This window comes from Phaethon aethereus (assembly GCF_964289735.1).
Source record: "Phaethon aethereus genome assembly, chromosome: 2".
Lineage (NCBI taxonomy): Eukaryota > Metazoa > Chordata > Aves > Phaethontiformes > Phaethontidae > Phaethon > Phaethon aethereus.
In genome coordinates this window covers 125,198,095-125,213,731 of record NC_138582.1, presented here as the reverse complement: position 1 = coordinate 125,213,731, position 15,637 = coordinate 125,198,095, and the positions used below count along the sequence as shown (strand labels likewise).

The 15,637-nt window shown below is 39.6% G+C and overlaps 1 protein-coding gene across 1 annotated transcript in view; it reads right to left on the bottom strand.

The window, feature by feature from the left end:
* ABHD5 (abhydrolase domain containing 5, lysophosphatidic acid acyltransferase) overlaps window positions 1-15,637 on the bottom strand; it is a gene marked incomplete at its 3' end in the record, with an annotated part of 31,501 nt that overhangs the window by 12,189 nt on the left and 3,675 nt on the right. Inside the window, exon 2 of the mRNA XM_082015137.1 lies at window positions 64-149. Coding sequence (XP_081871263.1) covers window positions 64-149 — 86 coding nt within the window. The remainder of the gene's footprint in view (window positions 1-63; window positions 150-15,637) is intronic.

The following is a 15,637-nucleotide window of genomic DNA, read 5'->3' as shown; positions in this document are numbered from 1 at the left end:
TTAATGTAAATTTATAGCAAATCTAGTTATAGCTATAAATCTTATTCAAAACCAAAGACTTACATTTTAGCATTTTGTCCTCAGCCTCCTTAAGGTGTAGCAGCGATGTAGGACACCAGGCAGGAAGCCAGCTGAATAACCATCCTAACCTACAACAGCAATACAGAATATAAAATTCCTGAGCAAGACGATAATTTTTTGCACTGTTCGATGCTTTGAAGACATTCCTTTTGCTGCTCTTCATAAAAGAACCCATGTAAATTACACACCATGGAGGACAGGAGTGTGCAGTAGGAGGGAATTTGCTTTCTCCCGACTTTTATAGAGGGGTCATGATCAGGGGCGTTCCTCAAAGAGCACGCTGTTTCTCCACTGTGTGTTCCTTATCAGAGTGTACTGATCTATCTCCGTCAGAGCAGGATTCTTCTGAGAACCTGGAGACATCAATCCTCATGCCGACCCGACAAGCTTGGCAGGAGATATAACACACTTCTTGGGGCTTCCAGCCTCCTCTCAAGTTCCCTTGGAAGTCTGCCTGCACACAAATTCCCCTGCATGAACCTACTATGTCCAAAAAAGCAATAAACCGTGTGCTCGCCAGCCTAACGTGAATTGATTTATACACTAGATTAATTTAAAAAGTGAAAAATAAGCAGGTTTATTCTAGGAAAGCAAAAAACTAGGGCGTTCATTACCAACTTAGAAACAAAGTCCCAGAGGAAAACAAAACAGTAATTTTAATTCCCCCAACAGAAGCTGCTTTTCCAGCTGTCAGTTACTATCTTTGTAGTACTATCTTGACCATGAGAGCAGGGGGAATGACTCAGCTAGCAGCATTGCCTTACCAATGTTGCTTCAAAGGACACGGCAATTAGGTACAGCTCTTCCTGGGTGTTAATTTGTCCTTTGTTTTTGAGATTAAATCCTCTTCTCCCTCTCTCACCTGTTTTTGAAGTGGCTCAGACTACCAGTGCAAAGGCTGCTACCGTAGGACCCCACCAGTCCTCATAGGGAACAGGAAGAGATCACCAAATTCACAGCCAACCTTCTTTAGCACTTTTTTCCTACACTGAGTGGCTTTCCAGTTAGTTACAGTATTTTCAGAAGTGAATATTAGTTGTACAACAATTAATGTTAGTAGACGATAAGGTTACTAATGTCCAATTTTTCAGAGTGTACACAACACATCAATAACAAATTACAGATCTGGCCTGCTGTCCTGGTTTCAGCCAGGATGGCACTGGTTTTCTTCACAGAAGCTAGTGTGAGACTGAATTTCAGCCAGGATGGAGCTGGTTTTCTTCACAGAAGCTAGTGTGAGACTGTGTTTTGGATTTGGGATGAGGAACTGTTGATAATGTGCTGATGTTTTGGGTTGTTGCTGAGCCGTCAAGGACAGTCCAGCTTCTTGTGCTGGCCTGCCAGCAAGCAGGCTGGGGGTGCACGGGGAGCTGGGAGGGAACACAGCCGGGACAGCTGACCCAGACTGGCCAAAGAGATATTCCCTACCATCCGACGTCATGCCCAGTACATAAACTGGAGTTGGCCGCGGGGCGGAAATCGCTGCTCGGGGACGGGCTGTCGATCACGGGGTGGTGAGCAATTGCTGTATTGGGCCTCACTTGTTCTTGTACATTCCTTTGTTGGTATTATCATTATTGTTCCCTTCTTTCTTTCTGTCCTATTAAACCATGTTTATCTCAACCCACGAGGTTTTTCCTAATTCTCTCCCCCATCCCACTGCGGGAGGGGGAGTGAGCGAGCGGCTGCGTGGTGCTTAGTTGCCAGCTGGGGCTAAACCACGACACCTGCCAAGTTCTTTATCCAAAGGACCTTCTCCCCACCTTTTTAAGGGGCTGAGCTACCCCAGCTGCATAGCTGCTTAAGTTCATGATATGATGTAGAAGGTTTTCTGAGGGCACACAACGCAATCAACACAATGCTGATTCAGATTCATGGACATATTAGGGAACATCAGAAGTAAAACCCAAAACCATAGCTCATGAAAAAGGATTCATCATCCAATTACCCATGCCCACAGCTGTTCAATACTATTTACTCCTCTGAGAAACACACTGATGCCTGTCTGTTCTGTAAATAACTCTCCTAAACCACCAGACCATGGGAATAATTCTAATGGTGTATTGAGGGAAGACTGGGAAGTGACGGCTGTATGTCCTTCCATACCATGTCCTCATGCAATCTAAGAACTGAAGGAACTCAGCATCTTACAGGGATGGGCATCCAAGTGATTTGCTTCCACATTAATCTACACATTTATTTAAAAGTACAATTTTCAAGAGGTTAAAGCTGGGACCAGCCAAAAGCAATTTCATCAGAAAATAACTGAACTCTGAGTTTAACAGTATCACTAATTGTGTCCAATGTTATGAATTGCTCTGGTAAATCATTAAACAATAGCTATGCCATCATCCTTCTGAGTGAAACTTTCTGCTAGTTATGTGCTCAACAAGGCATTTTCATTCATAACTCTCAGGTCAGAAGCACAAAACTCAGTCACTATTTCCCCCAAGCCAAAACTATATGTTTTTTCTTGGCAAAACCACTGATTCAGCAAAGACACTTTAAAGGTTTACATTTTTTTTTACAGAAACATAGCTGTAACATGTCACCATGAAGATGGTGCAGAGATGACCAACAATAAAATAAAAATGAAATCCATAGTTCACAGTTCCAGAATTTTATTTCCCAGTCCCAGGGAGCCACCTGGGTACTCAGGAACAATATTTAGAAAACTGTATCAGAATGGGGGAGTCGTAACATATACCCCCACTCTTTTTGTAGTTATCAGTACTGTTTATAAATACTGAGATTTTCCTTCAGAAGAGACATCACATTCATGTATAGCTTGACAGTCAGCAATGTGAAATACTTAGAATAAAAATTACGTTTGCAATTCAGTCATTCTCTACTTGTGGAACCAAAAAAGCAAGTGAAGACAACTTTCTGTCAAAAAAGGTGATCGCTTACTAAAGAAGTGATTTTAGAAAGAAAATATTTAGTTACCTATATTCAAGGCTTAATCCTTTGTTTCCCCCTCTCTTTTCAAAAACCATTTACCACATTGCCTGATGTTTTCCACACGTGGAGAACAATTGACTATTTAATCTTTTTGAATTATTTCTCTGATATAGGGACACTCTAGTCTTCTACAGGTATCATTTCTTTCGTACATTTGTGCTAAATGTGTCTTCTAAATGCACATGAGAATGTCAATTGCTTCCATGGCCTATCATTTTTATTTCCGTGATATAAAGTTAAAATAGCTACATCACAGCAAAAAAGCAGCAATGGATCTCTCAAGACAGTGTGCTCACCAGCAAAGGAGATAAGACATGAAAGAAAATGAAATGTTTCGGCAGTAGTTTCACATTGTGAGCTACCCACTGCCAGAAGAGGCAGACCCCACTCTGCTCACATCACCCACCACTTCCCAGACACTGCTTCCATCTTTCTTTCCACAAAAAGAAAACTCAACAGTGGAATCTTGTATTTTGAGCAATTAAGAAATCCGTTGGGCTCAGCTGCTTGCTATATCAAAAAGCGTGAAATAAATCTGGCCACTAACAGCCCAAGTTTCTAACATTTTTATTCTGGTTGTACACATATGGGCATTAAACATCAAGTTATCGAGGCACATAACTAGTAGAATTTAACCTGTATATTAATTTCTGGCCATGCAGTAACATAAACCAGTGTGCACATCCATGCAAAAATAAGCAATAATCAGTAGGGCAGAGCATGCCATAGGATGCTTCCTCCCATCTTCTATCTGGGGTCAGTTACACTTTTCAGAGCCACCTGAAAATGTCTGGAGTACCAGAGGCCAGAAAAATCAGATGCCAGCAGGTGGGGGGCTGCTGACCTGCTGGGCATTCAAAGAAGTCACTTTCTGCCAACAGACCTCTACACTTCTTGTAACACATTCGCGGAAGCAGACCAGAAGGTAAAGGAAAGCCCCAGAGACATCCATCAAACAGCCTTATGCATGGAGAAAGTCAAGGAGACTAGCACAAAACTAGAAGATTAGCGAGACCATCATTAGCCTATGCTGATGACCAGATATAGTAATAAATAATGAAAACAAAAGGGACACAGGTACAGACAAGTGACAACGTGCAGCTGCAACCACTACACACAGGGGCCAAGCCACCAGCCAGGACCTAACACATTGGCTGGCTGAAGCAAGTGTCCTGTTTCCATGGGTCCAAGCATAAGAAAGGATAAAAATAGATAAATAAAAATAAATTAACACAGAAAATAATGATTTAAAAATAAATAATTATTACTATCTTCAGACTATCTTTAGGAGTAAAGAATAATTGAATATTGTGTAAAATGTAACTAAGGGTAATACTGCTTTTCCTTAGCTGTTGAATATTAACCTAAATCAAGAACTTGGTGTCACAGCACAGCTTAAATTGCCCAAGGGTAACTTTCAAAAGAACTGAGAATCAAGTAGAGGCAGAGGCATAGTGAACCTGACCCACCCATCCACCTCCGCTAATTAGGTAAAATGGGATGAAGAACATGGCAAATAGGTAACTCAGATACTACCATTCTGTCAGCTAGATAAATCCTATTTAGCTTGGCGAGAATTTTTACATGCATGACAACTGGTGGATCCGTAGCCAGTTACAAATTTGACATACTCCACAAAAAGTTCATGAAAGCTTAGATTATACTGAAGAACTGAAAACACCTATTGTAACACTGAAGTATGCACTCAAACAGCTGAACAGTCTATCTGATTTCTGGCTTATAATGCGGATTTAAAAAATGAAGCTCTACCATATAAAAATGTTCAATGAATGTTCAGCAGAAGTTGCTTATAACTCTATCTAGGAGATATAAGTGTACATCCATGGAGCTCATTCTCCCACTTTTCAAGTTTACAATTTACTTACATTAGAGTTACATGGATGCATGGCTTACAAGATGTATTAAGCTTAAAATCATTTAACAGAGGCATCTCACAGAGGCTGTAATAATCTATGGAAAGCCTATGTGACAAAAAAGTGAAACAAAATCCTGTAAGCAACAGAGCTTAGCACTAAATCAGAGTAAATGAAAGCAACGCTATTTGCTACATGAGGCTTTGTCAAAAATTGCTGACCCATCGACACAGGACGTGCAGAGATCTTTCTACAGTACTGAATATAAAATTGGCTTTTCACTAAGAACTTCGAAGTTAGTAAGGCAGTCAAAACTCCCAGTATAGGGAGTGCTGAAACATACGCCAATGACAAAAGTGTGGAGAATAGACTTTCCTGTCATGAAGATTATTTGGGCTTAAAAACGACATCAGTAGGAAGGCCACAGCTCAGGGTACACAACCATTATAGAATAACTCACAAAGGATTACAGGAATGTAATTGAATGCACGAGCAACAGAGCTGCTTATCTGCTTTTGTCTTGCTTTCAGCAAATAATACATTTTATATTTGTAACTGAATTTCTGCAGACAGTGAGTGTTGCAAACTACCAACATTTTAGGTAGGGAACAAGCTCAAAAACTTAAAAAGCTGAAACAGAGTGAACTCCCTGGTAAACCATTTCAAGATTTTCCTTTTAACCTTAAATGTTATTAGAATCAAGCTGATCTTTCAAAAACCCTAACCCTCTCCTCTCCTGACCCTCAGAATTAATTCCACCTATTTATAAGGAAAGGGGAAAAAAAAAAATCAAATTAATGCCAAGAATTTGTTGTACTGTTTCTGCCCAGCAGCAAAAGGAATGGCACTGTGATTTTCAGGGCCATCCAGCTGGCATGGCAGTTTTGAACATCCATCAATTCAAGCTAGCCCCAAATTGAGAGAATCTTGCACTATAACAGAAAAACAAAGGTAATGCAAAGACAGCTCAGGCTCTCCCATCTCGTTTCTGCATAAAGTATTTTTGAAGCGCTGTGCCGGCAAAGGAATTCAGAACTGCCAATGTGTTGAAATCTAAATATGATAAACATCAAAGGCTTACTCTTCTAGTGTCTTACATAGCTCCATCAGATAAAAACACTTAAACACTGTCCTTCAATGAAACTAGCCATATATGTAAGTGTCCTGCTGAATTGAGGTTAGAGTGCTCAATGTTTTATCAAAGCAAAATCTAAAAACTTAAATTTTATCATTAATCTATAAGCAATACTCAAAAGAGATCAATAATGAAAAGAATGAGCAACCACTCACAGGGAAAAGCGACTCAGCCCTTTCAATTGTTACAGAAACACTAAGAATGGGCAAAATGGAAGGAGTGAAAAGGAGCATCAGCTATTCATAATGGGGCAAGAGGTCAACATATCAAATTTGGGGCGAAGTGACAATTTTAAAAGTAAAACTGTTTTACTGTAATGCTCTAAGAACACTCTATAGTTAACATGGGATTTTGGATGGATGGATGGATGCTTAAGCAAAATAACCAGAGATACCCTTTCACCCTTTTCATTATCTTATTTTTTATTTTCTCTTTTTTTTTTTAGAGAAACAGTGAAATAAGTCTATTTACTGAATGTTTTCTGCATTTTCCTCAGCATCAGCAGTAGTCTACACAAAGCCTAAGAGGTAAGTAGGATGTGCTTTTTTCCATAGTCAACAACATCAAGTTTTCACAGCAAATTCTATTTTTGTTTACTAAATTTCAAGTTTACAGGTAATAACCCGAAACAATACAAAGCAAAAGAAACAGTCAAGGATGACACAATCAAATAGCACTTTGTGTGCCAAAATGTCAGAGAAAAGTAGCAAGTTTACATCTGGCTAATTTATGTCCAAAATAGAGTTAAGTTACAATAAACTTTTCCTTTCCCGTTTCATTAATTTAATGGCCTGCAACACCAGAACACTGAGTGCTGTTTACATGACTGATTATGGCAAGAATTAATGTTTCTTTATTAACATTTACCAGCAACACTACCATCACAAAAATCCTACTATTTAAGCAAAGAAAAATATTTTTCTTTCCAGCATTCACTATATCTATCTAAGTTCCATCTTGTTCTCTATTTACTCCCATTCAAGAGAATTTCTGTTGAATGTAGGTTGTTTAAAAAAATCACTGGAAAAAAACAAACATCTTTGGAGAAAAATGCAATAAACCTATTTCAAACTAGTGTGCAAAAGAACAAGAAAACATGTTTCTAAAACTCCAGTAAATTAAAAAGTAAACTTCAGGAGATACAGAAGTTGGCAACTATTTTCAACTCAAGAAAGATTTAAGATTATTATATATTGGAACTGCATATCTCTGAATGAAATTTGATAACATTTTTCTGTTTGCTAACACAATCTTAAATCTCTAATAGTAATAAGAAATTAAAAACACATAAGGTAGTACCACTAAAACTAGGATGTCACTTAGTCATTGTGGATCTACTTTTATGAACAAATTCAAGTTCTTCTATGTGGTTGCAGACAAGCCAGCAGTCTCTTCAGCATTTCAACAACAGTAATCACTTAAAAATCCAATAAAATTACATATTCAAGCTTGGTACTACTTTAAAGTAGAAATCTTGCTACGAGAGGGAAAGTTGGGATGGAGAAAGTTTTAATGTAAAGAAGTAAATAAAATAACTTCTTAAACACCAAGGTAAATGCTCCTTCTGTTCAAAGAATATGTAAGAATATAACGGTGAGATTTTATTAATTAAAAAATGAAGTAAAAACTATAAAGCAAACCACATTTAATTGAAAATGACAGAATGCATAACTGATTAGCATAAAAGAGGACTCGAATTTCCTAATCACATTTGGAAAGTTTAGGAAATTAGAAAAATATGTTTATCATATGAAAGCAAGACACTCTGCATGAAACTGAGAACAAGATGCAGCAAATAAATATATATTAGACTTAAACCTTTGACAGAAGTATTTGGCTGCAGTTAATATTCAGTGTTAGTCTGTTAAGTCAAGGAAAGCCAATTTTAAAAATGAGATAAAACACACAAAGAAGTCCGTGTGTTAGTCCAACTCCGAGAAGCACCCTACTTCTGCGTTTTTATTCCTGCTGCTGTCAGTATGCAGTAAGCTGGGTGATGTAATGCCTGAAGCTCAGGTCATCTTCACTACCAGCAGATCAGATCTAAAAGCTTTCTATTCCCTCCATTTTGCCAATTCAACTGTTTTGTGGATTGTCTCCCCATCAGGTTTGTGAAATGATTCAGCTTTAAAAGAAACTATGTTTTAAAACATATAATTATGGAGACCCAGCTACAGAGAAGCCAAACAGTTAACCAGGAGACCTATACGCTAACAAGGTGCAAAAAAAAGACTAGCAACGCAAGGTGGAGGACGGCAAGCTTTTAAGTCAGAGCTGTCAGTGACAGACAGTAACACAGAACAGTTTGGGTTGGAAGGGACCTTTAAAGGTCATCTAGCCCAACCCCCCTGCAGTGAGCAGGGACATCTTCAACTAGATCAGGATGCTCAGAGCCCCGTCCAACCTGACTTTCAATGTTTCCCGGGATGGGGCATCTATCACCTCTCAGGGCAACCTGTGCCAGTGGTTCACCACCCTCATTGAGAAGAATTTCTTCCTTAGATCTAGTCAAAACCTGCCCTCTTTTAGTTTAAAACCGTTACTCCTTGTCCTATGGCTACAGGCCCTGCTAAGAAGTCTGACCCCATCTTTCCTGTGAGTCCTTTTCAAGTACTGGAAGGCTGCAGTAAGGTGTCCCCAGAGCCTTCTTTTCTCCAGGCTGAAAAACCCCAACTCTCGGCCTGTCCTCATAGGAGAGGTGTTCCATCCCTCGGATCATTTTTGTGACCTCAGTCAGCCTGGGTTTAACTGGGCACGGATGTCTCAGGAACACGGCTCAGGATATGGTTTCATGAGAACTTTAAAAGCATAACCAATTTTAGGAGTCCTTGTAATCCTTTATTCCTGTCCCCAAAGTGCAGCATGTTCCTTAATGCTTCAGTTTTCTGAAAATAATGAATACAGTCAGAATCATTCAAGCATACACAATCTATATACAGTAACTGTTATTGCAAAGGCTGTATATCCAGGAGCAGAGCTTCTGCCCATACAGTAGAAGTCAGATGTGGTAACCACAACAACAATTTGAATGAGATGTTCCTAGGACAAAAATTAGGCTCTGACAGTTACAGACAAACATCTGGAGAAGAATAATATTCCATGTTCCACTTCATAATCATTGCATGAAAAAACCAAAAATGTTGTAATCCTCAGAAAAAGACCTTGAGGAGAATAGTAAAGAGGCAAGACCCAGAAGCAAGAATTAGGAATATGGTATGGGAACAAAAACCCTCAATCCTTTAAGAAATGTCTGTTTACCATTTTCATGAGGTGACCAAAAAATGTATGAAATTGCTGTGAATGGGTTAAAAAGGAAACCAATTTTTTCCTGCAGATGACATTATAACCCTGCCTATAAAGTTCTGTTTAGATGAGTTTCAAGCCAAGATGTTCCATGCAATTACATGTTGTGAAACTCTTGGGCACTTCAGTAATGTTAAAATAGAATGTTTTGAAAACCTCTGCATAATATTTCTAGGAAGTGTAATGTACATCAGCCCTATTCCAACAAAAAGCCCATGATAGGTTATTGCAGAATATTGCTACACTAGGTCAGAGGTAAAAACAATGCATTCCTCATGTACTTACTGCATCTTGAACTCTGTATTCAGAACATTCAACATCAGAATTAATGTAAAAATTCAGAAGCAAATTTTATTACTGTCTCTATTTATATTAACAGTGCTACACAGGATATCACTTATCAAAATTAACCTGAAAATGTAAATAATGAACATGAATCCATAACCAATGAGCATTTTCTGGCTATTTTAGTGATACTGAAGTTTACCGTGTTATTTAAATTCATTTGAGCAACCTGAGCATTCAGACAGTGGAGAGGACATACAATTTTGCTCCCTCTCGTACTGAACCTCAGCCATAGGTACACCCTGCTGTATACCTTGCATCATTGCAGTCCCCTCCCCATTTTCTTCTCTGTCTCCTAGTATTGCCTGCCTTTTTTTTTAATCCATATGTATCCTTTTTACGTGTTTTTGTCACGCCTTCCTTCCCCTTTCTAGCTATACCTAAAGGTGTCCATTTCAGGGCACGTGCTTTTTCAGTACGTACCACAAGAATGAAGTTTATCTGTGGACTGCCAGCCAAGCCTGCAACCTGTAACACTCACACTGCTTACAAAATAGCTGTGTTGGTACCCAGTGCAAGAAACCATTAAGCATGTGTGCAATAAGGAAGAAACTTAAAATAGTCATAAAGCTATTACTTCTTCCCATTACTGTTCACTGCTATATAGGTTCCAAATCTACAAACAAGGGTAGTGTCCTACCATCCTTCAAAATGTCACGAAGTCTTCTCTGCAGTCAGGTTAAAGCCAGGCCACAAATACACTACAGAGCAGAGAACTAATTAATTCCAATAAGCTTTCAGAGACGCTGTTCCTCCCTAACTTAACAACACACTCCCTAACACACAGGCACTTCCCCTTAAAAACTTTACAGTCCACTAACTGTTAATAGTAACCAGCTAAGCAAGCCCTCAGTTATTTCCTTCCATCTCTTCTAAGGACCCATTATTTCATTTTTTGATTTAAAAGCTAAAATCAAACACAATCTAGAGAAAAATCATATTAGCAACTACAGACCAGGTATGGAAGAATACAGAATAGAGAGATAAAGATGCAGATGCAGAGGAGAGGAAAGGGGGAAGCTGCACAGTCCCACTAAAACTACTCAACCTTGTGACAGAGATCACATGTAACAGGTAGGTTAGGTACCACTGAGGACCTACATCCCTCTGCCTCCTCCACAGTAAACTCATGTCTGATAGAACTGGGCATTGCCACAGTTGTTAGGTGTTTTTACAAACAACACACTGCATTAAGAATTTGTGAAGAAAAGCATAATTAAAATAAAGAAAATGAAAATTTCCTGCCCTTCAGATATTCCATAACGTTCTACTACTTTCATTTTATTCATCCACCTACCAATGTACTCCTGCTGCCCTTCAGATACTGCATAACCTCAACCTTACTTCAACCTTATTTGTCAGCCTTCTCATACCTACCATAACAGAGGCCCACATTTCAGACTGTTCCTGAGTTCCGTCAAACAGGACAAGAACAGAACACACATGCAATAGGCACCTCTCATAAATCTGCACCATTGCCCACCCACACTCTACCCTGCTTATTTTTGTTTATATTGCCTAGTGTATTATACACAATTTAAATTAGAACTTAAACAGGAGATGCATGTTTTAATTTTTCATAGAATCATAGAATAGTTTGGGTTGGAAGGGACGTTTAAAAGTCATCTAGTCCAACCCCCCTGCAATGAGCAGGGACACCTTCAACTAGATCAAGTTGCACAGAGCCCCGTCCAACCTGACCTTCAATGTTTCCCGGGATGGGGCATCTACCACCTCTCTGGGCAACCTGTGCCAGTGGTTCACCACTCCCATTGTCAAATATTTCTTCCTTTTATCTAGTTGAAACCTGCCCTCTTTTAGTTTAAAACCGTTACTCCTTGTCCTATGGCTACAGGCCCTGCTAAAAAGTCTGTCCCCATCCTTCTTGTAAGCCCCCTTTAAGTACTGGAAGGCTGCAGTAAGGTGTCCCCAGAGCCTTCTCTTCTCCAGGCAGAACAACCCCAACTCTCTCGGCTTGTCCTCATAGGAGAGGTGTTCCATCCCTCGGATCCTTTTTGTGGCCCTCCTCTGGACCCTCTCCAAAAGGTCCATGTCTTTGCTGTGCTGAGGGCTCCAGAGCTGGATGCAGTACTCCAGGTGGGGTCTCACCAGAGCAGAGTAGAGGGGAGAATCACCTCCCTTGACCTGCTGGCCACGCTTCTTTTGATATGGCCCAGGATATGGTTGGCATTTCCATAAGGAGCCATATAAGAACACAGATAAAAGACTATCTAAAGCACATGATTATTTAGCTCCAAACTCACTATACACAAACCCCACTCGTACTCGACTGTGAAAGCACACTAAAGACAGGTTGTTTCACTGCAGATCATTAGAACAGTTTCTATGTTGCATTCCTTTATTATAGTCACCTACGGTGACTAACAGTTAGCTATGTCAAACTTCAGGAACTGGTATTCAACATTTTTGGCTATCTAGCCTCATTTCCACTTCTTGGAAAATCTAAGAAGTGCACAACCCTTTTCATAACAGACTGTTTTGTGTACATGCCTAGACTAAAAATACTTTAGATGTTGAGGAAATGTAAGTAGTCTTAAAAAATAGGTAAGAAGTTAAATGGGTTTAAAAAGCCACTGCAAATGTCCCCTTATGGAAGCTCTGATATAATTAATAAGCCTTTAGTGTCAGTAAGACACTTACTAAATGTAATTAAAAAAAACCCTCTATAACAGTCTGCTAACACTAACCCACTCCATTTCTTTTTTTTTCCTCATTGCATACCCTTCTCTTCATCACTTCAACGTATGAGTGGACTTTCTCAATGGCAATAGGCGCTTTTGCATCTTTTGCTACAGAATGCATTTTTATGCCTGTATCTTCCCCTCCTTTCTGTAGTCTCCTATGATCCTGAGTTTTCTATTACAACTCATTCAGACTACCTTCCTCCTCCGCCATTCCTCACCATGTTTTCTTGATGTCACTTAAAAATCCTCCTTTTTCACCCTCTTAACCTTATTCCAGACTGACCTCATTCCCTTACACAGCTTCACTGAATCACAAACCTCTCTTCTCCACTGACCTCTCTCCTGCTGCTCAGCTTCTCATCTGGATCTTTGAGAGCCAATGCAAAGGCAGACACTCACCTTTCCTCTCATGCCCTCTTCTCTCTAGCTGTCAATACAAATCATGTACAAAACTCTATCCTCAAAGAACGTCAGAGTTGCAAGTAAATACTCAAAAGTTATGAAACAAGAAAATGAAAATTTCCTCAACAAGCAATCTTAATAAACCGCTATATAAGAAGGAAGAGAAAAGATGCTTTAATAATTTATCTGTTGGGAAAGTTGTTCATATTGTCCCATAAATATTCAGAAAAGTCAGAGATCCTGCTGGCTCAAATGTTGTCTTTTGACAGCATCTTTTGAAGGAGTAGGTCTCTAACTGGACCTACTAGCCCCTTACCAGGCTCTAAAACACTTTGAACATACCTAAACGCACACGACATTGCCTAAAGTTTGCGTTCTCCAATGACCCACAGTCACCAACACTACGGCAACCCCACAGCATTTATGACTCCACTTTAATTTCCACTGAGGCTACAACTCACCTCACTCACCCTTATCCTAATCCTACTTTGACAACTTTTGCAGTAGAGTCTTTGCTTGATACATGGAAAGCTTTCATCTGACCCACACAATTAGTAGCAGACTTTCTAATGCTGCCTCTTTAACCTGCCTTACCGCCCACTAGTAACATCCTAAATGTAAATTAAAAGCTACGACATAATTACTATCTTCCTCCCTCCGCTTCTTATATCTTCTTTTAAAGACTTGAGCTGGGTGGCTGATAAATCTAATCAGATTTTTTTTTTATTTATGGGGGATTTCTGTCATAGCAGATGACTTGGCCACATAATCACTGAAGGACAGTAGGATCTTCTACGGGAGGCAGTGCAAACCTTCAGGCCAGACACTGAAAGTGTCTGTTCTCTTGTGGCAGTATCCATAAACATTTGTGTCCATCTACTATATACATGAAATGTGAAACGCACATAGCATGGGGTCACCTGCAATGCCCAGTGGTGGCAGCGGAAACCACACACTTGAACGCTGCTTCACGGAAGGCGGCAACCAGCATTTCCACAGGCCACTGGAATGGCAACTGAGAGGATGCCCTGCTGCTCAGAGCGAGGGGGAGACCTTCCACAGCTCACTGGAGTATGTTGGTGTGGCCTTTCTTCCTATTGCCTAATACAAGAACAAGTTTCAGAAAGAGTGGAGGAAAAAGACCTCTCAGCCTAGACGTGTCCAACCTGTGGCATTGAAACCTCTAGATGATATTTCCTAAGGCATAAAGAACTACAAAGAACTGAAGAGTTATCTGAAAAATCACAAATGTATTTGTTGAATTATAAACTAAATGTATTGGGACGCCCTAATTTTACTTGGTTTGTTTTTAAACTGTGAAAGTCCAGGGGCCTCACTGTCACCTCATGAACAGATCTTCATCAAGGCTGTGGTCCTTCAGCGACTCCCTGCCAGCAATCCTGTATCTAATTTCTTGCTAAATTGAGGGAGCTTGAAAAGTGGTAGGTACATGTATAAATGGATCTAACTGAAATCTAAAAATCCCCATCACAAAGGTAAGTACATCACATATAACCATGGAGGACCAGTGTGAAATGGGTGAAGCAAATGAAAAAATTTAACAAATAAGAAACTCTGAATCTCTGTCGCAAGCCTAAGTCAAAGAATACCCATAAGTAAGGGAACCCAAAGAGTAGTTAAAACCAAGTAAAAAGAGCTGAACGGATCATCTACTTCTATACACTCACGGCATTATTTTTTCTTAACTTTTTTCCATAATGTTTGTTTATGGTGGCCAGCCAGGAAAAACTGAAGTTCTATCTCCTATAGCGTTTAATCAAGTCTCTCATGGGGGCATTTAGATGAGATTCTTCCTTGTCCAGGGACAGGGCCACAACCATGCTGCCATCACCTTCTTCTGCCACTGGAATGAGAAGATAGCTCCTATTATATACTGCCCTCTTTCCCTCTCTGCCTTGAGTCTATGCTGGGGGAGAAGAGAGATCTTCCTGATCACCACAGACTTTCCCTTCCCAAATTCATACAAGGACAGGAAAACTGAAACAATCCTATAAATGCCTGAAAACCTGATCATACATATACTTTCAGATGAGCACACAAATGTTACGCAAAAGGCATTAAGCACCAAAGCTATGATTGACACAACCCTGCCAGCGAAAAAGACAGAATCAGAAAAGAGGAAGGAAACGTCCTTTAATGTTTTCCCACATGTGCTTACCACACTGCACCACACTGCTTTAAAACCGAGATGACACGAGAAAAAAAATCAAGCAAAAACTTTGAGTTGAGTGTCCCTTCAAGCTGTAATATGATGCTTTAACATACCGTTATGATTTCCCTGTGAACCATCCTACTAACAGGCAGACATAGGCTCTTAAGCCTAACAGACTATTCCCCTTTTATTAATAGAACAGCTCAGTTCAAAATTATGAAAAGAATTCTATAGTACAAACAAGTTTGAAGGGTAATATAAAAATAATTGTGATTACTGGTGTTGTAGTGTGTGTTTTTACCTATTACTCCAAGCCATTATTTTGTGAGACTACAGGCCGCTTGCAAGCAACTTGATGTAGGCTCATAAGTGCAGATCTCCTAAAATTTTTGTCTTAAAGAAAGCTATTCCACTTATCTCAAGGGGGAAGAATGCAGCATTCCGGTTTTGGCATTTTTTTCTGTATATGTACACACTTTTAGTAGCTGTTATTACTAGTTATAAGCCATAAGCAGTCCAGCTGAATCCAGAGTGCGTATTAAGTGAATTCGATACTGGCAAAAGGCTTATGCTAGGCTGTCTGCCTCACAGGTAGAAATCTACATCTAAAACCTATGCAGAGAAGGTCCAAGGCTGTAAAGAGGTTTGGAAATTGTTA